The sequence below is a fragment of the Oxyura jamaicensis genome, chromosome 2 (genome assembly GCF_011077185.1).
Source record: "Oxyura jamaicensis isolate SHBP4307 breed ruddy duck chromosome 2, BPBGC_Ojam_1.0, whole genome shotgun sequence".
NCBI lineage: Eukaryota > Metazoa > Chordata > Aves > Anseriformes > Anatidae > Oxyura > Oxyura jamaicensis.
In genome coordinates, this window is record NC_048894.1 from 60639373 (window position 1) to 60661116 (window position 21744).

Below are 21744 nucleotides of genomic sequence, written 5' to 3' on the forward strand. Positions count from 1 at the left end.
GTAGTTTCTCTGTAGGATACGCAGCTGCTGTCAGTAGCAGGGTGAGGGTATGCACTGGGACTGCTCTATGCTTCTGAACCAAAGGTGGAGGAGCAGGACTAAGGAGGAGGGAAGGGGCGAGAAGGATTTGCTTTTACCACTCTTTCTTTGAAATCCTTTTGGGGCCTACTGTCACCAGTTGATCTAGCAGAAATGTCTGGTCCTTCAACCTTATTCCCTCTACTGTTTTGTAGGGGCATCTGTTGTAGCTGAGTCCTAACAATAAGGAGTGAGAGGTCTCCATTAGCAAGAACACTGTCCTTTGGTTTAGACAGGTTGTGTCCTTGCAGTTGCTGGGGCAGCAGAGTAAATGGGGATAATGGAATGAAAGCAGAGGATTAACTTGGTATGTACATCTGGTGTGGCATGACTAGGACATAAGGGATATAGCAGCAGCACAGTTGCTACTGAGAAGACATGCACAAGATAGTTTCCTTATCCCAGGTGCTCTGTTACGGTTGCTCCAGTGCATTTTCCTTCCAACGTGTTTTCTCAGTGGAACAGATTTAAATTCTCTACAATGAAGGAGAAAAAAAATTGCAGCTGCTAATGTGAGATCCATGAGGAAGCAGCTGGCTCTGTAGGTTAAAGACTGTTGCTCTAGTTGCAAAAGGTCCTGTTATTTTCACTTGGCATGGAATGTGGGTAGCAGGAGTGCATGGCAATGCGGGCGGTAAGAGGTGTTGAACGCAGGACATTATGCTGAGCAATCCTGTTGTGCTTTCCACACTCTCTAATAAGTTAATCCTTACCACTTCCCTGAGAGAAAGTGATTACTGTTGTCACACCCTTTCCATTGAGGAGAAAGCCAAGACACTTAACAAGACCAAGTAATTTCCCAAATGGCACCAGCAGTGTCATTAGTAAAACTGGGTTTGGAGTCATGACACCTGGCAACATGCACTAGCTGCTAAACAGGCTGCTGCAAAAACTGGGGAGTCCTTTATATCTAAGCAACAATCCACAGTGAATACGTGCTGTGTTCTCAGCTGAGAATGGCTTTGAACTCTGTCTCACTACCTATTAATAACTCACCACATATTCAGCTATGTCAAGTGCTTGGCTCAGCCACATGGCCTTGGAAAATAAGGATCCTTCGTCCCACAAACAGCATGAAGATCTGCTGGGAAGAAGCCTGACAAATGCTGGAAGAGTCTCAAAAAACTCTGACTGAGCCAGCCCTTCTGCCAAAGGGAGTCCCTTCCTACAAGCAACGTGCTTTAGGTCTTAAATTTTGGTACAAGGTCTGTTACTGGACTTGTATCAATGCTTTTATCCCCAGGAGTTCCTGGTTAAGCAGTTTATCCAATGGAAATGAGCAACAAGTGGACTGAGTTTGAATGGCTGTGTATTTACAGATTATTTCAGAAGAAACAGTGCAGATGCCTTGAGTGATCTGATTGGGATTTCTACTCTGACCTTTGCTAAAGCATTGTGAAGTTTGCAGTGCCATACGTGCAGCCATGCATCCCTGAGAAGGGAAGGCTGGGCAGGGGAAGGGAAACAGAATTTTGCCTTCTCAGCCCTTTGCCCCGCTCATTTCCTGGCATTCTCCAAATGCCTGTTGTTTGAGAGCTGGAGAGTTCCTTTATGGGTTGGTTGCTTTTAAGTACTCAGCACATGCTCACATACAAAAAAGTAGGTGATGAAATACTGTTCAAGCATCTCTTGTGATAGGAGGCCTGCAATTCATCAGGAAAGTGGGTAAGTACATGCTTTGTCTTCTAAAAGAAGACTGAGCAATAAACTGTGTTGAAGTTGGATCTTGGCAATAGCCATGGCCATGATCATGATGCAGATACAAGTAGAAACCACCAATGCTGTGCCTTTATGTGCTTCATAGTTACTATTGGTTAACCTCTTTCTTTTTCACTTTTCAGGTTTATATTTTCAGAACAGACAGACGATCAGGGTCTTTGGTAAAGATTTTTCAGGCTTCAGGAAAAAGGGTGAGATTTTATATGTTTTCATCTGAGGGTGGAGGGAGGGGAAAAAAAGGCAGGGTTGTCTCAGAGCATCGCTTCCAATTTACTGCTTTGTGAGTTTTTGATCAAAAGCTGTTTTTCCTCATCTTTCCTGAAGATGTAAACCCATTGTACAGACCACCTATATTCCCTTTGTCTTGCAATGGTGGTGACTGCAATCTCTGCTCAATGCCCATGGGACTGAAATTAAGGGTTTTGCTGAAAATTGTACTACTGGTTCTGCTTAGCCTTACACAAACGTAGCAGCAGCTTCTGCTGTTGCCTTCTGAGATGTGGCAGAGCCCAGACAGCGAGATTTCCTCTGACTAGATGTTACCAGTGGCTCTGGGTAGCCTGGAGCTTGGTTTATTACACAAAGCTTCTCTCTGTTTTTCTCTACCCTGCTGTGACAAGGAAGGGACATGAGAGTTATGCTGTTTTGTGGAGGATCAGCTTCTGTGCCTCAGGAGAGGATGATTTTCCTCTTCCTGCCATGAATCAATCCTGAGTATTGCTGTTATGATCGCTGCCTTAGAACTGAACCCTGCCTTTTGCCCAAAAATGTAGTGAATGCTGGTGAGATCCAACTCCCCCATGCAATGTTGTGTTTGAGTGGGGAACAGCTTACATTCTTTGCTGGGGGCTTGCCGGTGATGTATCACACGAAGAATGAAGTGGACAGTATGTCTAGGTGTAGATAAAAACAAACAAACAGAAAAGGTTTATTTGGGAATAATACCCTGAGGATACAACCCCTCTAACCTGGGGTTGCCTGTATTCTCCTAGAATGAGAGAAAATACAGAAAAAAAAGGTCACTGGTGGTATCTGGCTCTAGAAAGATCTGCAATCCTCAGAAGGATCGGAGCATTTGACTGTATTATTAAGTGGATAGTATTCGCATTTTTTTTTTTTTCCTAATAAAACACTGTTGTCATCTTTAAAAATGTGCCTGGAATACGTAAAAACTGCAAGGATATTTGGGTAGATGCTGTGACTCGTGTTTAAGAGTCTCTGCAAAATGTCTTTCTCTGCGATGTAGCAGAGTTGCCAGCATCTTGAAAGGAAAAGCCCTCCCAGTTCATCTGGGGCACCTCCTGTGTTTGATTGTTTCCTGTTCATTTTTTTCCCTGTTGACTTTTAATTGCCCCTAAGGATGTGCTCCTGGAGAAGTATTCCTCAACCTAATAAACAGAGCTATCAGGAAGTTTCCAGGTCTTAGCCAAAAACTTTCATTTTTCAATGTAATCACACTATTCTTATATGAAACTTAACTAATCAAGTATTTACATCCTTCAAGTACTTCTAGGCTGTCATCGCCTTCTTCCCCAGTAGTATGCTTTCTACAAATTCTGTAAAATTTGAATGAGGATTAAAAGAAACCCATCCTAAATCACAGCTTTTCTGTTCTGACTGAAATATAACCAGACAAGCTCAGCAATGAGCAATGCTTGGAAATGAGCTCTCACCAAATGCTGTGTCCTTCCCAGTGGTGTGAAAGGTTCATTGCTCAAACATTTCTGTTAGGCAGATATTAGTGGGCAGTTTCTTCCTTCCTTTTTGTTTTGTCTTCTGTGGAGGGAAATCAGATGCACAGATGAAAAAAGAAAACGCAGTGCCGCATTACAAATGTTAAGTGTACAACCGTCAGGTTCTCACAGCACCATGAACTCACCCACACTGCAGATGTACCACATTGCAGTTAAGTAAATAATAGCCTTCCCCTGAAAACTGCCTGAATACACAGTGAAATGCTTTTCATAACTTTCTCTCCTTACCCATGAGAAATTTGTTTTAAAACCTTAGTGGATTAAAAAAATAAACAAATAAAAAATCCACAAGGGAACTTAAACTAAAAAATAACTGGAATCAAGTGATGTTTGAGGTCTGACCTTAAACCCACACAAGCACAAAAATCTGAGTTACAAACTGAAACTCTGTCCTTAACTCACCCCACTAAATAGATTTCCCAGCTTTTAAATCTTACAGACTAAAGAGTGGAGCTGCTGCTGCCTATCTCCTGTTGTGCCCAGTAGCTCTGGCTCACACGATTGGAGCTATTGGACATGGAAGGCTGTGGGGCAGGGATCCACAAAGCGGAACATGAAAACATGCAAGAAGTGTGATTCATTCTTTTTAACCTAAATAATTATTTGTGTAACCTCAATTTTTCCTGCTACGTAAACAGCCTCTCAAGTTCAAATATAAAGAGCTGTCTTTTATTTTTTCTTTTAGAAGTTACTTTTAGTTTCGAGACTATGGTTTTTAATTGGTCTCAAAGAGTATGCCTTGTGGTACCTTAGCAGAGGTGGATGAATCATTCTTGCTTTTGGTTTCCTTTTTGTGTTCAGATGTGTTTTAAAATTCATAATACAGATGCTGGTTGGGAGATTGTTAGCATTTCATATTCACCTGTATAAAAATGATGTAATGAATTTCTTAAATTTAAGCCATTTAGTTTTATCAAGCAATAATAACCAGAGATGGAAGTGGCTTAGTTTTTTTCTGTATCAACTGAAAAGTTCTTATTGAAAGTCGTCATTCTGTGTCAGCTTACTTGTCTGTACGTGAGAGGAAAGGTTACAAACAAAACTCACAATCAGTGCTGTTAATTAAAGGTGACTGATACAAATGGAACAGGTGAAAATATTCCACGAATGAGGGGTAATTTCAAATGTCTCTTTTTATGGATGCTCCTTTCACCCCTTTTTTTTATTATTATTTTTTTTAGACATTGCCAGAAGATCTGTGGTATATAATATAAGTTCAGGTCTTTTTAGGAAGTCTGGTACTGGGCATGAATAATCACTAGCAAGGTCTCAGTTTGGGAAACTTATTTCACCCCCTTCCTGGAGTTAAGCATTTGACAACTGAAAGTCAGTCTAGGAAAGCCTAGGTGTCTCACTTAAGCAAGTCTCAGGGTATAGATTTTATTCTTCTGATAAGGTGTCCAAGCTCATGCACTGTTAGAGTAAAATGTTTAATTCTTGCCTGAATTATCCCCTAAGCTTTTTCTGTAGGAGTACTTGTGAGTGATAAAGCAGCAAGTCATCATTTTCAATAAAAAACAAACAAAAAAACAAAAAGCACGCCTAAATGATTTCCTCCTGTGTGTGGGCAGATACTGAATGCTTTGTTGTGACTCGGCTTGGTTACAGATGGGCTCTTACTTTGGCTCCTCCTTATGTGCAGTTGATCTGAACTCTGACGGGCTGTCAGACCTGCTGGTCGGAGCGCCTATGTTTTCTGAGATCAGAGATGAGGGTCAAGTCACAGTCTATATCAACAGAGGAAATGTGAGTATGTCCAGGAGATGACTCGGTAAGGGATGAGGGTGTGGGTCTGGGCAGGGTAATACCGATGTCCCCTCCAGCGCTGCATGGTGAAGCTCAATGTCTCAAACAGTGGGGTTCTGGATGTCTCCGGCAGTGCATGCAGTCACGAAAAACTCATCTGGTATCATGGTTTCCCAGACACCAACCCACATTCATCACAGAGCTGTGAATCTTTCAAGGAGGTCTAGGAAAGTTTCTGGTTTTATATTGAAACTTCGTGGTATTTGTGGTTTTACATGCCAAATCCAAGTAAAAGTCAGCAGCTTTGACTGAATTTTCCTTTTGTGATTTGGGTGGTCGTTGGGACCTACGAATCAGAACAAAAATGTGGAGGGATTTAGGAGTATTTTTGCAGGGAAAGCAGAGACTGAATTCATGTTATCTTTACATTATGGCTCATATATATCCATGGGTGGGAAGATCTTATCAGCCGATATGGTCTGATTTCTCACGATCCAACCACAGTCTTGGAAAAGTCTGACCTTTCTTCCATCACCAAAGCAAGATCATTATTATATCCTATTTATAGGAAAACAATAATTGTTTACTAATTATTGCACATTCAATATTTAGGTCCAAATCCTGCTGTCTCAAAGGGGAAGTTGTTACTGACTAAATTGGTTTAATTAATCAGAATTTTGAGAACTTTAATACGTGGAGTTTATTTATGCTAGATATAACACGAGTCCTATAGGCAGCATTTGAGAGACTTCAGAATTGCTTTTGTTGTATTTTTATCTTCAGTTATTGCTCCTCCTTTAAATGGGCTTTGCTTTTTCAGCTTGACCACAGGTTGCACAACTTCTTATATTGCAGTGTGGCTACAATGTCATCAGAATAGATCCAGAATGCTAAGCAGATAATACCTAATATTTCCTGCTTACAGTGAGAGTACATATGATTTCATTTTTATCTTTTATAAAATGGTGAAGTTAAATAATAAAACTCCTGCAGCAAGGATTACTTGAAGCAGCAGTGGCTTGCAGGATTGGTGGCTTTCTTTGTGGAGTATGGTCATTTAAAGCTTGCAGTTTTATTCTACAAGCACCAGTGCTCAAGAGGTTATTGCAGTGGATCAGAGAAAACTGCTTCATAGTGATGCTAGGTATGATACACTTATATTTTTCTCTTTCTTATGAGGATTGCAGAGAAATGAGTTGCACATACAGGCCTGACTGTCTCCTCTCTGTTGTGTTTCAATTTCATTATGTGGGATTTTCTTAAACTCAGCAATTCCCTGCAGCCAAGAAAAAGATTTTATTACATGTTCCAAAGGGCAGTTTACCCTCATTCACAAAGGATGCAAAACAAAGAAAAACAACCCTTGAGGTGGGTACAAAGTTGGATTGCATAACTAAATTTTGTTTTCTTGTGGAAATGTTCCTTTCCCCTTGAGGGAAGACTGCAAGAAACTGAAGCTTATGTATCTGACCAGAAAGTGGGTGGGCAAGAAATACCAAATCCATATAAGGCTTCTCATGGCATATGAGTACAAAGCTACTTTATTCTGAACTTTCCTCTGTCTCTTTATTTCATTAAAGCTCTTTCCTTATTCTTCATTTCAGAAGGCTTTTTGGGTATTTTGTTATAATCCTTCTGTCCAATACATAAAAAGTTTTAAAATCCAGTTGCCCAAATGTTCGCTTCTTAAGGGAGAATTTTCTCTGTTTCACTGGGTATTAGCTGAGTAAGCCTGGACTGAGGATTTCACTTCTCAGATGTAATTTGCAAGCTCTGAGCTGTTACATTTTAGGTGTCTGGGAAACCTTCATGAGCTCACCAAGCCCCATGACTGCATTTAATTGTTATCAATGATCACTGAGTTATCATTTAGCTAATTTAGCATTTTGGTTTTATCATTCATGCTACCCCTCTTCCCCCCCCCCCCTTTTTTTTTTTGTTAACATAACAACGTAAGAAGGTTTAAAAATAGAAATTTGTATCAACATTAAACTTGTTCCCACCAGCCCCTACAAGGTGCTGTTGTTCAGTTAAAGCTGAGCACCACCAAATGCTTTAGTAACACAACAGTAAAGGATTTTTGAAAGAGAAAAGCTGAATTCCTCTTTAAGTGGATTCTTTCACCTTGATGTTGTCATCCTCAGGTAGTGTCTGCTCACGTGTTCATCCAGAGCTGGGGACCTTTAGGTTCCTGGCTCACCAGACTGTTGGTACCTAGGTTCTGATATTGGCAATGCCACCTGTGGCCATGGAGTGTGCCAGGGAGACCTATTGGCTCCTGTTGGAGCCAACTGTGTTGATTTTATTGTTAACCCTTTCAGTTTATGGCACCCAGCTGATCTCTGTTGGTGGGGGGATGCCTCGGCAGTAAGGGTGATGGTCATTCCACTGTTCTGCCCTGGTGCTTCCTGCAGCATCGTTCCCCTGAACCTAGTTTATTTCCTCTTTGCTAGGGAGTGCTGGATGAGCAGCTTGTCCTGGATGGTGATGGTGCCTACAACGCGCACTTTGGGGAGAGCATGGCTGCCCTTGGTGATATTGACGATGATGGGTTTCCAGGTCAGTGCCTTTTCCTTGGAGATGTCAGTGGGGCTGGCAGTGCTGCCTGTCTCCTCCCTGGGCTCATGCTGAGGACAGCAGGCCTGCGTGGGATTTGTCATCTGAAACCTTTGACAGCTAGTCCTACATGCTGTGGTTTAGTTGATGTCCATGCAGCTCGCACCCCAATCTCATTAACTTTGGTTTGCCTTCCTTGTTTTACATTTTTTATGGTTTACAAAAGGTTTCAGATACCCAATCCCCAAACAGCACAGACACCTGTCTTTTTCTTTTTTTCCCAATTATGCCTTCGAACCTTTCCAGTCTTACTGGCATAGTAATGCTTCTTATCATGAAGTGAAATTAAGAAGTAGCTTCTCACTCCTGGTACTGTGAACTCTACTAATGAACTCTCTTCTGCTTTATTTAACCCTTGCACCTTTCATGGGCTGCTCAGTATGAGACCTGATGCTGTGATAACAATAGATGAGAGCAAAGTGTTGGTGCTGGCACCTGACATCTGGCAGGACAGATTAATGACTTCTGACCAAAGGCTGACTTGCTCTTTGTGTGCCTGGACTTTTTTTTTCTTCCAGGCTACTCAGGGCATGAAAGCACATTCAGCCTAACCTAACCTTACTCCAGGTTGTCATCACAAGTGGTAGGAATAGTCTCCCTCTGCACCTGTCCATGCATTTGCACATTCTTGCTGCTGCTTGTGGGTCAGCTGTGTTGATGGAGGGGCTGCAGACTGAGTTGGATCAATCTGTGGCTATGATGCCATCAGAAGGAATTTAATTTTAGCAGCTATGCAATCACTGGATCCAAGCAGCGGAAGAGAGTGAAAGGTAGGATCACTGCTGTTAAATTGGATCAAATGTAATTTTCCACCCAGTCTCATTTTGGAGGCTTGGGTTTTAAAGCAAACTTAATGTAGTGCTACAACAAATGCTCTTCATTAAATCAATCAAGTTATTCTAGGAAGGCTGACACAAGCTGCTGATCATCTTCATAGGGAGTTATTTTCCTGTGGAGATCTGGCTTCTAAAACTGGGAAGATGCAGGGTTAACGGAATGGATTGTGAAATGTTTATCATCTGTCCTGTTTTACAGATGTTGCCATTGGGGCGCCTAAGGAGGATAACTACATAGGAGCAGTTTATATTTATCATGGAGATGCCAATGGTATTGTACCCAAGTACTCTATGGTACGTGACACTGTCTTTTATGATATCTGAAGGCTCTTTCCTGGGGCCTGCGGAAAAAAAAAAATCATGCGTGGGGATCCCTTTATAGGTAGTTTTATGCAATTCAAGCTCTACATCCCTTTCATGGTCCTGATTTGAGGTGGCATCTCCCAGTTTGCCCTTATTTATGCTATAGGGAAAAATTGTGTTAATTAGGAGATATTTTTTCACTTTCTTTTATTACAGTCTTTAGCTGTAGCTTCCTTACTGAAGTAAATGAAATCTTGGGATTTGAATGTCAATTTTTAGAGAGAGTAGTACGGCAGAAGACAAACAAACTCTGCAGAGCATATACAGATTATAGAAAGGCCAGGGAGAATCGGGAGGTTGTTCTTTCTTCCCACCAAAGCAGACTTAGCAAGAATGAAGGGGAACTTAAGTTTTCTTTTGTTCTCCCCACAGCTTCTTAGCCTTCTACTTCTGATGTGAGAATATATCACAGTGATGGTCCTTGGGTACCACTTCCTGACCACTGTTATGAAGTAAAAACTAGGCTGGGGTATGCTACAGTCTTGTGCAGAGATGACAGTGCAATTCAGCTACTGTAGCCAGGCAGGAGAGAAGATAAATTGATGCCGATGCTGCCCAACATGTGTCCCCTTGTCTCTGTCTAGCACATTTATTTTTTGCAGAGCCTGACTTCCCTCCCTCCCTCCATCCACGTGTTTGAAGTTCTGGCTGTTTTGTTTTGTTTCTGGGTGGGATCTTTCACAGTAAACCAGTTTAAGCAGGATTAAAAGAGTTTAGTGGTTATATTGGAGGCTCTTCTAACAAACCATAGAAGTTCGGTCCTTCTTCCTTTTAGCACGTATATGCCATGCACTGCTTTAAAAAAAATGAAGTTAAATGACTTTTCATGGATACTTCTAAAGTGCACTAATTTGTGGCATTTGGAGGACCCTGCCCATTTTTTTCCAAGAACCTCTGGTTGGGAGGTTCTTGGGCTGTTCAAAGGTTGGAGCTTTCCAGCTCTTGCTGCAACAGATCAGGGTTTTGTTTTTTTGGGGGGAAGGAGTCATTCATGGGGGAATTCAACATTTTTGAAAGAGCCCAGATCAGCAGAGTGGTAAGTGAAACATCCTGCTTGCTATCCCATCAAAAGAGCAAGGGCAGCAGACAGCACATGCCTCTCTGCTTGCCCTAGTTGGGCAAAGCCCAGCTCCAGAGCGTGGCAGGATACTGTGACACTGTTCCCATCTTTGCCTCCTGTCCCCAGGCAGCTGAGGGGGCACTACTTTTGTGCCATTTCCCAGGACAGACACACCACTGATTCATATACTACGTGCAACCGAAAAAAGCTGTGTAACAGCTTCGGCTCATTACCTGCCCTGGGTTTGAACCCAGAGGTGAAAGACTTTTTGAATCTTATTACTATACCCCTGAGCCATCTTAATGACCTGGATTTCCTTTTTTTAATAAGCCAAGAAAGGTGTGTGGTGGGGGCTGCAGGGTATACAATTTTGCTCTTTTCATTTTATCTTTTCCCCCCTTCATTCAAATTGCTGATCATTGTTGCTGCCTTACACTGCCAGAGCAGCTTGAGTGGTGGCTCTGAGCAGAAGCAACTTAATTGGCTTCATGGCGTGCTGTTTCCATTCATGGCACTTAAAAGCAGAGCAGCTTTATACCTCTGCCTTCTAGACTGTAACGGCCTGCAGATGTCTGCTGGGCTGGTTGCAGGCAGGATTTACCACCCTAACTGGGAACCACCCTCCCAAAACGTGATGTTATGTGGGGAGGAAGTGCTCTCCAGTTGTCTTATCTACCCACAAGTAGGAGGAAAGGGAGATCTGTATGTGACAGAGTGCTGGTATCCCTTTAAACTGGCTGTTGGGATGGCAGGATGTCTTTCTTCCCCTTGTCTTCTTTTCCATGAAATTCCTCTCTGACCTTTTGCCAAATATTGTGTCCTTTTGTGGGTGGGCCAGGAAGAGCTGGTCACATGTCACAAGCTGTACAGCACCACCACCAGCCTCAAAATTAGTTGGTGGGATAGGTTTCTTCTGTTTACAACTTATGCAGTCAGAGGCTAGTTAGAGTTCAGGTCTTGCATTGATGGCCCAGCATAATGAATAAGGCCTGGGAGACATCAGCTTACCATAGAAAAAGAGTTTTGATACAGTAATTTGTTTCAGGCAAAGACCTTTACAATTCAAGCTGTTTAGAGAAAGTTTTTGTGTTTGTAATTAAAAAAAAAAAAAAGAAAAAAAGAAAAAAAAAAATAAAGGTGCTAGTAGCTAATTAATCTTTGTGCCAAGGAGGCAGAAATGAGATACAGCTTCCAAACTGACACAAATTACCACATAATTGTTGATGAAAAACAGGATTTCCAAGTGGGATGAAAATTAATCAGTTTGGGTATGCTGGCAAACTTTGTGAAAAGAAATGGTCGTGCAGGATTTTCTGTTTCTTTTAATGATTATTTTTGCAAAGATGCTGTTTAAATCTTTTATTTACATAAATGAAGGTAATGTGAAAAAAAATAATCTCTGGGGCACAGTTAAATTTCCTCCTCACAAAGAAATCTGTTTGATGTGTTCTTTATTTTGCTTGGGTGTGCATAAGAGTTGTGGTGCAGGTGTGTGTTTTGTTGTAAGTCAGCACTGGCTGCCTCCTAGCCCAGAGCAGAAGGGCTTCCTGCAGTCGGCAGCCTTCCTGCTCAGGACTGCGTGGGTGAAGTGCGAGCCTGCAGATGTGTGGCACTCCCAGCCCATGGAAGAAAGCCCCGGTGACCATGAAAATCAGGCTCAAAGTTTTCTCTTTTTTAATCAGGGCTTCTTTGTGTTACTATGATTTCACTTGATGTGTTTTCCACTGCAGAAGCTGTCTGGGCAAGCGATAAACCCGATGCTGCGCATGTTCGGCCAGTCCATATCGGGGGGAGTCGATATGGATGGCAATGGCTACCCTGGTATGTGTGCTGTTCTGACAGCAACGCTGGAGCAACACAGTGAGAAAACACCAGAGCTGGTTATTTCCAGGTTGCTGGTTCCCACATCTGTGAGAGGACAATGAAGCTTAGTGTGTTCCTCCTTTTTTCCTCTGTTATTCAAAGCTCCTGGCTCAAAATTTTGAGCCAATTGTTTGATTCAGGGGGTTTGGGCAGTCATGACAGAAGACTTGAAGCAGAGGAAGTTTATTATCCTGCCAAGGTTATAAGTTGCTTGGCAGCTGCTCAGTCATGTTAATAAACTTACAAAAATATAGACAATAATAGTAATAATAATAAACAAATGATGAAGTAGAAGTGAAGCATCCTCGTAGACCTAATCCTCTAATTATAACACTTTTGATATAATAATATTTTAAAGGATCAGCTGTCTGATTTAAGACAGATTATTATTTTTTTTTTTGATGCATGCTCTGTCATTTACCAACTGACTTGAGGGAACTGAATTCTGTGCCTCCCTTTTAACTATCTAAATGTTACAAAAATTTCAGATATGACTGTTGGAGCCTTCTTGTCAGACAATGTGGTACTCCTAAGGTGAGATCAATGTCTTTTTGCTCTACTGTTGTTTTAATTGTTTCTGTTTATATCTGACATGGTCTAGGTCCTCCACCTCACATATTTTCTCCCTAGTTTATTGTAGGCAAAAGCAACAAATTGGATTGCTTTTCAAGCATAACCATAACAGCATAGTGAGGGATGACCTCTCAATGCTATGAAGAAACCAAAGAGCCAGGTGGAGGTGTGTTGCGTCTCAGTGCCCCTTGAGAAAGGTTGCTCTGAATATGTGAGAAGATTGTTACTGTTCTTACATTTACGTAAAGTACATAAAGTATTATTTAAGGGAACAAAATGGAACAAACAGCCAGCTGCATACGATGACAGAACTTAATTCTGCGAGTTATAATGGAACGCAGAATGAAACAAAAGTCTGTAAGGAAATGAAATACAGATATGTTTTGAATACACACGGCATTTGGGCTACTGTTCAGTTGTGTGCATTAATTACAATTGCTTGTTTCATCTGATAGAGAGAGGTGTGGCAGCTTAATTCACCAAATTACACAGGTAGAGACAGTACGAGCAGGCTTGAGGCACACAGACCTGGAGGAGAGAACGAGAAGTTTTAATTTGGCCAGTAGCTCCATTGCTGCACTTGTAAATATTTATCAGAACAATCCTGCCAGTAACTAGGTGTTGTTACAAGTAAAAGTAGGAATTCCTGAATCTTAATGGAAGATAAGGGAGTGTGGTGATTGGCAAGATAAATACTTGAAGTGCTGAAATGATGTGCCAACCCACATCTAGTTAAAAGCAGGAAAAGCATGACTCTCTTTCCATTTGAGTCAGTTAAACAACAAAATAAAGGGATAGGAAGAAAGAAACGACAAGTGTGGCAGCTGGTCAAGTCTTCTGAGGGGCTTTCTGTGACACACACAAACAGGGGCAGCTAGTTGCTGCTCTGTGAAATGGTGTGCTGTGCCCTGAGATGGGACCTCACAACCCCAATGGTATGAAACCACTCAGAGTACAACTGTGTGCGGTTCTCCTGCACTGTTGTTCCTTGCAGAGTGGAAAAAGGCCCTCAGAAAGGTTTGCTGTGATGTTTAGGACAACATGCACCACAACAGCCTAGTGACCTCCGGCCAAGTGTTCAGTCACTGCCTGTGCCTTTCTGTGGAGATCTGGGCATTGCTGGCTAGTGATGTGGACAGCCTGATTAACTGCTGCTGCTTCCAGTTCAGAGTGTGTCACTCCTGCTGTTTAGATTCAGATTAGGATAAAGAAATCAGCTTTTTTTTCGCACCCCTACAGAAGCGTTTGTGAAGTCCTTTGGCCAAAACCAACAAATGTTTTGCCAACTGATATTAAAGGCTTTTGTGGAAGCCGTGGTGACTTGGGGCAGATTGTAGTCGCTATATTGCTTGCGCGTGTGTACGGCCATTAGGGTCATCCTCCATCTCGTAAGGCAAACTTGCACTGTTATTTCAGGCTGCGGTAAAAGACTCTGAGTAGCTATCTCAGAGATTGATGTGAATCTTGTTCCAGTTGATATGAATTAGGTATAACCACAATCCCTGCTCTCTTCTCCCCTCTCTCCCACACCTCCAAATTAAGTGGCTTGTGGAGTGAGAGTCCTAAAGTGGTTTGCTTATGTGGTCTGGCCTTACAGGGTGATGGGACTACCCTACAAGTTAAACTGCTGGTTGCTGCACTTTTTTTTTTTTTTTTTTTAATACTGGAGTTGTTTTTGGAAGAGCATGTTCACATTGGACATGTACAAAACTGAAACCACAAAGAATAATACTTGCTGAATACTTGGACTGAAGTCCTGCACTGGGGACAGCCCTATAGAGATACTGGATTTCTGAGCTGCTTTTTCCCAGGAAAGCTGGTGGCACTTCTGTGTCATGTGAGAGCAGACTCACCTGGGCCCTGGTGGTCCTTAGCTTGCTCTGCGACTCTCGCCGAACTCTTCTTCAGCTGGGACTTACTGTAGCAGTAGCTCAGTACAGGAGTTGCAAGGGTGGAAAACTTTCATTCACAGTACACTGGGTGACTCCCAAAGTAGATTTCTACAACGTGGAAAGAATATTCATTTCTTAGCACCTGCTGGGAGGAAATTACCCCAATATTCACTCTTCCAGAAAATGTGTTTTATTTCTTGTCCCATTTACACCATAAGAAAAAATATGTATGGATGCATCTCCTACCCCTGTGCTCCCAACTTCACTTTCAGGTTACAGATTTTACCTAAGGTCATTATATATACTCTCCTGACTATGCAGGCACCTTAGCTAGCAATCTCACTTGCATGAGTCTATTGTCCTTGCTTGCTAATTTTGTCTTCAGTCATCAGGAAGACTTTATGCAACTTTTGCTGGAGATGTTTGTTATATATTATCTGTTACCCCAGCTGCCTCCTGCAGTCTGTATCTGAGCACTGCACTTCAAGCTAATGCTGTGATTTTCATTCAGAAGCTAGCTGTCCTTGCCAGCTAGGTCAAGAGCTAATTTATTTTAGAGTTCAAATGCATTCTTTTATTTTTCATTTCTGCTTGAAATTGTGCACATTACTGAATTTTCTTTGTTTTGCTTTGGCTGAGAAACTTCTCTTTGAATGATTGTTCAATTCCACTTGATCTCCAGATCCAGACCTGTCATCACCATGGACATCTCCATTTTTCTGCCAGCATCCATCAATATCACAGCTCCTCAGTGCCATGATGGCTTGCAGCCTGTGAACTGCCTCAATGTCACAGCATGCTTTCGCTTCAGTGGCAAGCATGTCCCTGGAGAAATAGGTAAGGTACCTGTGCCAGCCCTGGTCAGGGGCACCCTGACAGGTTGATGTGGAGCTGGGGGCTCCCTTTGGAGTCAGTATCAGAGGTTTTCTGTGAAATAATTTTTTTTGATGTGAGCTGGGGTATGCAGTTACAGAATGTTGGAGGCTCCCAAGGTGCTTCCTTTGGCATTTGTTTATCTTCTTATGAGGCTGAGATAATACTGGGGTAGTTTTCAGTGAAAGGAGAGGAATGTATCCTTAGTCTTACTGCAAGGATAGAGAACACAGAAGCAAACTATGCTTTGAAAGTTCATGTTCTCTCTATTTGCCTGTTGATAACACATTTTTATACCCATCCTGTATCATAAAGCAGCTGTGATGTGCTCTGGGTGAATACTTTCTGAAAATCTACAAGGAGGTCTTGAAATAGAGCACTACAAATTTGAACTCTTGGGTGTTACTACCACCAGACATGAGCAAATCCTTTTCAGTGCATCAGTTTACCCATTTGTAAAACAATTATAAATAGCCCAGTATTTTACTGATGGCAAGAATATCTTTCAAGTTACTTAGTCTCTAAACCACATGGGTGGTTTAAAGACCATTCTTTAAACTTACACTTAACTTGGGTGAAAGAAAACTTGCACATTCACTTGGGTGAATGAAATTGTGTAAGGTGTGTAATTGTGCTAGCCATTACATCTTGACTGCATTAAAATATTGTTTATGTCTTTTACATCCCAATGTTTACAAGTCTTAGTATTGCCTGAAGTGGTATGAGATAGATACAGCATTTCTAAATACCATGAAGACCGGATTTATTTAGTTCAGCCATGCTGTTTTAACTTGGCTATGCTTTAGGAATGGCAATGGGCTTGTTTTATCTCTCATGTGGAGTACAAACTAGAAGCTGCTCATTGGAGTTGCTTAATGCAGCTCATCACTGTCACCTGAAAGATCAAAAAAACAGAGTTGTAATTTGATTTATCTGGATTCTAACATACAGATGCAACTGAGACTTCATTTTCTATTTTTGCCCCTTTTCCTTCCCTGTAAATAATGTCAGACTCCTAGCAGACAAATACGTGCTTTGATACAGCTTTTTTTTTTTGCATGTCCTGCTACTCTGTCAGTTAGAAAAGTCCTTGGGTGCTTCGGGGGTGTTGATTTCTTTGTGAAAATCCAAGAGTAGATCTACTGAATGCCTAGGTTTTCTTATGTTCCGGGGGATACTGTTTAAAATGTTTCCTTTGCTTTAATTTTGTATCTCTTGACCTGTGGCTAAGAAATGATCTGCCTGTTTCTCATTTTAAATATATATTCCCCTTTTTAATGAAAGAGTTATCTTCTGCTTCATCATGTCTTGTAAGAGCCAGTTGCATTCCTCTGCATTGTCATGTAAACAGTGCTCTTGATGATTTAGTGTGGTGAAAGCACATATGCATCTTCTTTGGTGGGTAACATCCAAGATTTTTTTTACTATTAACTAGATGATTATAAAACTTCCAACCATTGTCCTTTTATACAATACTTCTAGCAAAGTGATTTGTCTTGAAAACCTTGCAGCCAGAACTGACTGTATAAAAACCCTTGGGGGGATATGATTTGGATACAGTATCTCAAATAAGCTTTCAGTTTTTAATCTAACAGGCCATTTTAATTATGTTGTAGCTGAAGAGTATCAATTAACAAAGGGTGGAACAATTCTTGGAAATACTGCAACCGTTCCTCTCCTACGTTGCTAAATATGGAAAAAAAATAAAATACTCCTCCAAGTACATCAGTGTCCAGTTCGGACTCTGAAAGGCATGCAGAAGCACTGAAATGCTGTGTTAAAGTTTTGTGGCAGAGACTCTGGGATTGCCTCAGCTTCAGATGTCTGGGAGTGGTCTGATAAGTCAGGCAGTGAGAACACAGGGCCCATTGAAAATGCTGTTTCCTTAAGGGTTGTCAGTATGGACACTCAAAACTGCTGGTTACTGTTGGAAAATCTGGGCTTTGCCCTTGCTTTTGGGCAGCTGCAGTTGGTCACCTACTACAACATGTTTAGAAAGTCAAGTTGAACATGCAGGCAGTATTCTTCTCTGGGAAATGCTTGTCTACAATGGTTGTGTGAACATGTTGTTTCATTAACTGCCATGTGAAGGAAAGCTGTCTTGTGTGTCTCACTTGCACATAAACTTTTGCCACCTTTTTTTTTTTTTTTTTTTTTTTTTTCCCAACAGCAGTTGCAGTACTATTGGTCATGTAATAGCTATCTGAGAGTCTGTGTTTACTGATGCTTCTTGATGCTGACAATGACTGTATAATTCCTATCCATTTTGTGGATACTGTTTGCTGACTACAGTCTTCAGAATTATGAATTTATTGCAGAAATGGTTTTGGCTGAACAAAGAGCCATGCCCAAATGAAGCATGTGCTCTGCACTGCATGCCAGGCATTGTCCGACCCTTTACCCTGCCTCAGTGCTCGCTGAGGAGCTGAGCATCCACCATCAGAGTAGAGTTCTGGTATGTCTTGGATGTGTGAGAAATCCAATGCTATGTCAGCCCCCAAGGGTCTCCGTATCTGTAGAATAGTGCTCATCATGCTCTCTTGCTGCAGAAGCACCTCTTGCAAGGTGAGAAAGAAAGGAAGCAGCTTTCTTTCCAGGAGTTCGCCAGGACCTGGACTTGATGATCCTTATGGGTCCCTTCCAACTCAGGATATTCTATGATTCTATGATTTCCTGGATAAGGTAAATATGTATGTACTACACAGTTTAAGAACAACAACAACAAAAAACTATCCCAAAGCATCTTAAACTGACAGAAAATATTCTATTGTCCCCCATTAGCTTCCTCTATACTAGGAAATGGGTTGAGTTTAGGTTTGATACAGCTATTGGCATACAGTGTGGCTTTGTAGCAAGGTGGCAGTGAGGGTGCAGGAGAGACGAGCAGTACTGATGAAGACATGGCAACAGGGTCTGTGGCATGCACTGCAAATAATGGTCAAAGATTCCTGATGGTCCTGCATAGACACTGCTGCGTAGTTGCTGCCATTGCTGTCCTCCCTAATGGGCTAGGCTGAGGGCACGTGTGCTCAGCATTGCCATGGTTGTGTTCTGCGGTGATGCTTCATGCTTTGCCTGACCCCAGCTACATCTCACGATGTGACAGTGTTTGCTTGCTGAACATTAGGCTGAGCTACAGCTCAGAAACAAAAGGAATGAGATAAAGTCCTTTCCTAGCCTGGATGATCTGGCTTCAGCCTCTTCAGACCACACACTTCCGGGTGACCAGAACAAGAAAAGAGAGGCTTCTGGCATCTCTGTGCATGAGTCGCTGTTACTGCATTCATATCCACCAGAGAAGGGAATTAAACTCGTGGCTATGATCTGGGTAATCTCCTGTACAAAAATAAAAAATCTATGCCAGTGTAAGGATTACATGAATTTTAGTGGCTGTGAAAACAAGAGGTTTGGGGTATTTGGCTGGAGTTAGGTGCCTTAGTTCTTCAAACTTTCTCCTTTGTTCTTTGCTTCAGCTGTGCATCGCTTGTATGTTGATCCATTCCTAGAGTCGTCCTCATGTCCCTGATAGTGTTGTCTGACAGAGCATTGTGAGATGTAGTGTGGAATAACGAGTTGTTTGACGTTTTTGCTCTGCTTTGGTATGCTACTAGGACTGAAAAAACGTGACTGATCCAAAATCTGACAAAAGCAGATACTCCTCTTCTTACCAGCATCCTGCTGTAGTTTGGTGCAGGAGTGTTATTTGTGTCTGTCTCTTGGTTTTCCCAGTCTGCTTGGGTGCAGGCCTGAACTGGTGCTACCCTATGAATGCCTCAGCAGGAGTTTTGCTGTAGGGATGTGTTTTTCAGTATATGTGGTGTCCACCCCCAAATTGGTACAGGTTAGCAGCCTATCAAGTCCTTAGGGATGAGCTCCCACTGAGCATTTTGCCACCTGCCTTTGGTATGCTGTGGCATCATCTGAGTGAGCTGTGTGCCTGGGGGTAAGCAGGTTCTTCATTCGCACAGTCAGCTTTGATTCCTGTCTGAGACCCTGGGATACCACTGTCCTCATGCCCCTCTCCTCACTCCTGTCCTCTTCAGGGCTACCTTCAGCCCTCTGCAGGGCATGCCTCTTGCATTTTGTGCCACTTAGGAATGCAAATCCACTGTAAAAATGCCATTTTTACTCGGCAGGTATGTTGCTGTGGTGTCCAAGTACCACTTGGAGTGACTTGCCTGCTCTGTTGGCTGGTAGTCCTCTTGGAGATATGACCCAAAATTTTTCAGGGGGAGCTATGCTGAGGCCTCTTAGGTATTAGACTTCAGTTACAGGAAAGGAATAATCACTAGAAAAATAAAGCCCTTCATCTAATCTCATCATATCCATGCCAGAGTTTTCTTTTGATTGTGTGAAGTGGATGGGCAGATCCCCAGAAACGTTGCTGACTACATTTTAAGCTGCTGGATGAGAATTTGAAGGCATTACCTGCAAGAGTTAAATCTGCTAGCAAGAGCTTGCCTCCTGACCTGCTGCTGCTGGAGCCAGCAGGAAGAACTTAAACTACCAGCGGTGATGAGGCTGGCCAGTTATCTTCCCCACCCTAGCTGCTTTTTGGAAGCAATGAAGATGGAGTGGGGAAAAAAAAAAAAAAAGCCTTACTCATGATATTTCAGTTTTTCCACTGATGTGACATCATTGGATATAACATAGAAACAAGTTGTCAAAATAAAGGGGAGGCGGCCACGGGGGGGTGGGGGAGGATGAGAGGCCGACTGCACATTTTGATTGAAAACATCCACTGCCGCTGCGGTAGCTGGAAACATTTTGCCTTGAGGCCTGGTATGGGGCTGGTGTTGGGACGAGACCTCCCTCAGGGTTTCCCTGGGCAGCCCCTGTCCCTCTGTCTGCCATCCTTCCCTCAGCGAAGGGACACACAGCCCCGGGCCCACGCAGGCCTGGGTCTGCTGGCACATTGCCTTGTTGTTACGCAGGGGATGGAGGCACAGCCCTAGGCCTGCTTGTGGGGTCTTGAAAGAGGCAAAATCGGGGTTGGGTGTGTGATGTGTGCACTTCAAAGAAAAAAAAAATTAAAGAGACTGCTGGGATTTCAAACAGGCCAAACGCTGGGCTTCTGGTCAGAAAGCAGGATACAGCACAAAGTGAGGTGGGTGTGAGTTGCGGAAATTATGTGTGCTCACAGAAACCAAGTTGCACAATATCATTAAATGAATTCTTTAAAGCAGTGAGACTTTGGTGAATAAATGATTAGAGGTGAGAGCATTGGTGGCAGTATTACTTTTGAGAGGTCAGTTCTGATTGATTAAAAAAGACAACACAAAACAGAATGAGAATGCAGCAAACAACAATAAAGATCCCTTCCTGAAATTATGTATAGAGGACCTCAATCCAGCAATATATTACATTTGCACTGAATTGTTATAAAATTCTAGGTTTAAAAAAAAAAGTTTACATTTATGGGGAACATTTTATCTGGCCTCGATCATTTAGGACTTAAAACATGAATAAAAACCAAAGCAATAATTTGGCAATCACCCTACATATGTAACTAATCAGTGCAGGAGCTGTCACTGCCTGTCATATACAAAGATAATCAACTAATTAAGCCATTTATAGTGGGACAGTCTCATGGTACTCCTATCATTGCCTTGAAAGCAGCTGAAATCAATACAGACTGTGGTCTGTGATGAGTGAAAGGACCTCACAGCCTGCCTTTAAATCATCTGCAAACAGCACCAGAGCAAGCTTTTGTGCTTCTATTGCAGTTTTGCTGCTAATGGAAAAGGTACAGTCAGTTTGGATTATTCAATTGCTATGGAACTTCATAGCAAACAAGCTTTTTTTCTGAAAAAAAAAGATCCATCCAATCATAAACCCACCCATTGTGTTAAGCTACCTGCCTTGTAGAGCAGCAGGAAAACACCTGGCTAGTCTCTGGGTATTTTTTCTATAAACTGCCAAGGTTGTGTAACATCCAAGGGGATGGATGCTCAGTGTAAGGCGGTGACCTCTAGTTAAGGGCTAAACTCTAAGATGACTGCAGATCAACAGAAGTAATTGTCAGGAAATGCCACATCCTGCTTGACATATGCATAGTTTGTGCTTTTCTAAGAGGGAAACAAAGTTTGAGGCTTTTGTTGTTGTTTGTGTTGTGTTTTTTGCTTTTTCTTTTAATAGCATAATTTAAGCTTTTTTTTTTTTTTTTTATGTGTGTGTTTAGATGTATTTTTACACATGACTTCCTACTGCTTCTCGTCATCCTTCAGGAAGGGCTGGGGAAAGTAGTGGCACAAAACTTGGGAGTATGTCAGTAATTGGATTTGGTTTTGTGCAGCCACAGGAAGCTTTGTGATTGATTGAGAGCCTGCAAGGCCTGACCTTTTTTTAAGCACACATGCCTCGGGGACAAC

At 42.1% G+C, this 21744-nt stretch overlaps 1 protein-coding gene across 1 annotated transcript in view; it reads left to right on the forward strand.

Moving 5' to 3' along the window:
- ITGA9 (integrin subunit alpha 9) overlaps positions 1-21744 on the forward strand; it is a 225542-nt gene that overhangs the window by 27863 nt on the left and 175935 nt on the right. The window contains exons 8-14 of the mRNA XM_035317295.1: positions 1920-1988; positions 5160-5297; positions 7751-7856; positions 8949-9043; positions 11903-11993; positions 12524-12569; positions 15183-15337. Of these exons, the coding sequence (XP_035173186.1) occupies positions 1920-1988; positions 5160-5297; positions 7751-7856; positions 8949-9043; positions 11903-11993; positions 12524-12569; positions 15183-15337 (700 nt within the window). The remainder of the gene's footprint in view (positions 1-1919; positions 1989-5159; positions 5298-7750; positions 7857-8948; positions 9044-11902; positions 11994-12523; positions 12570-15182; positions 15338-21744) is intronic.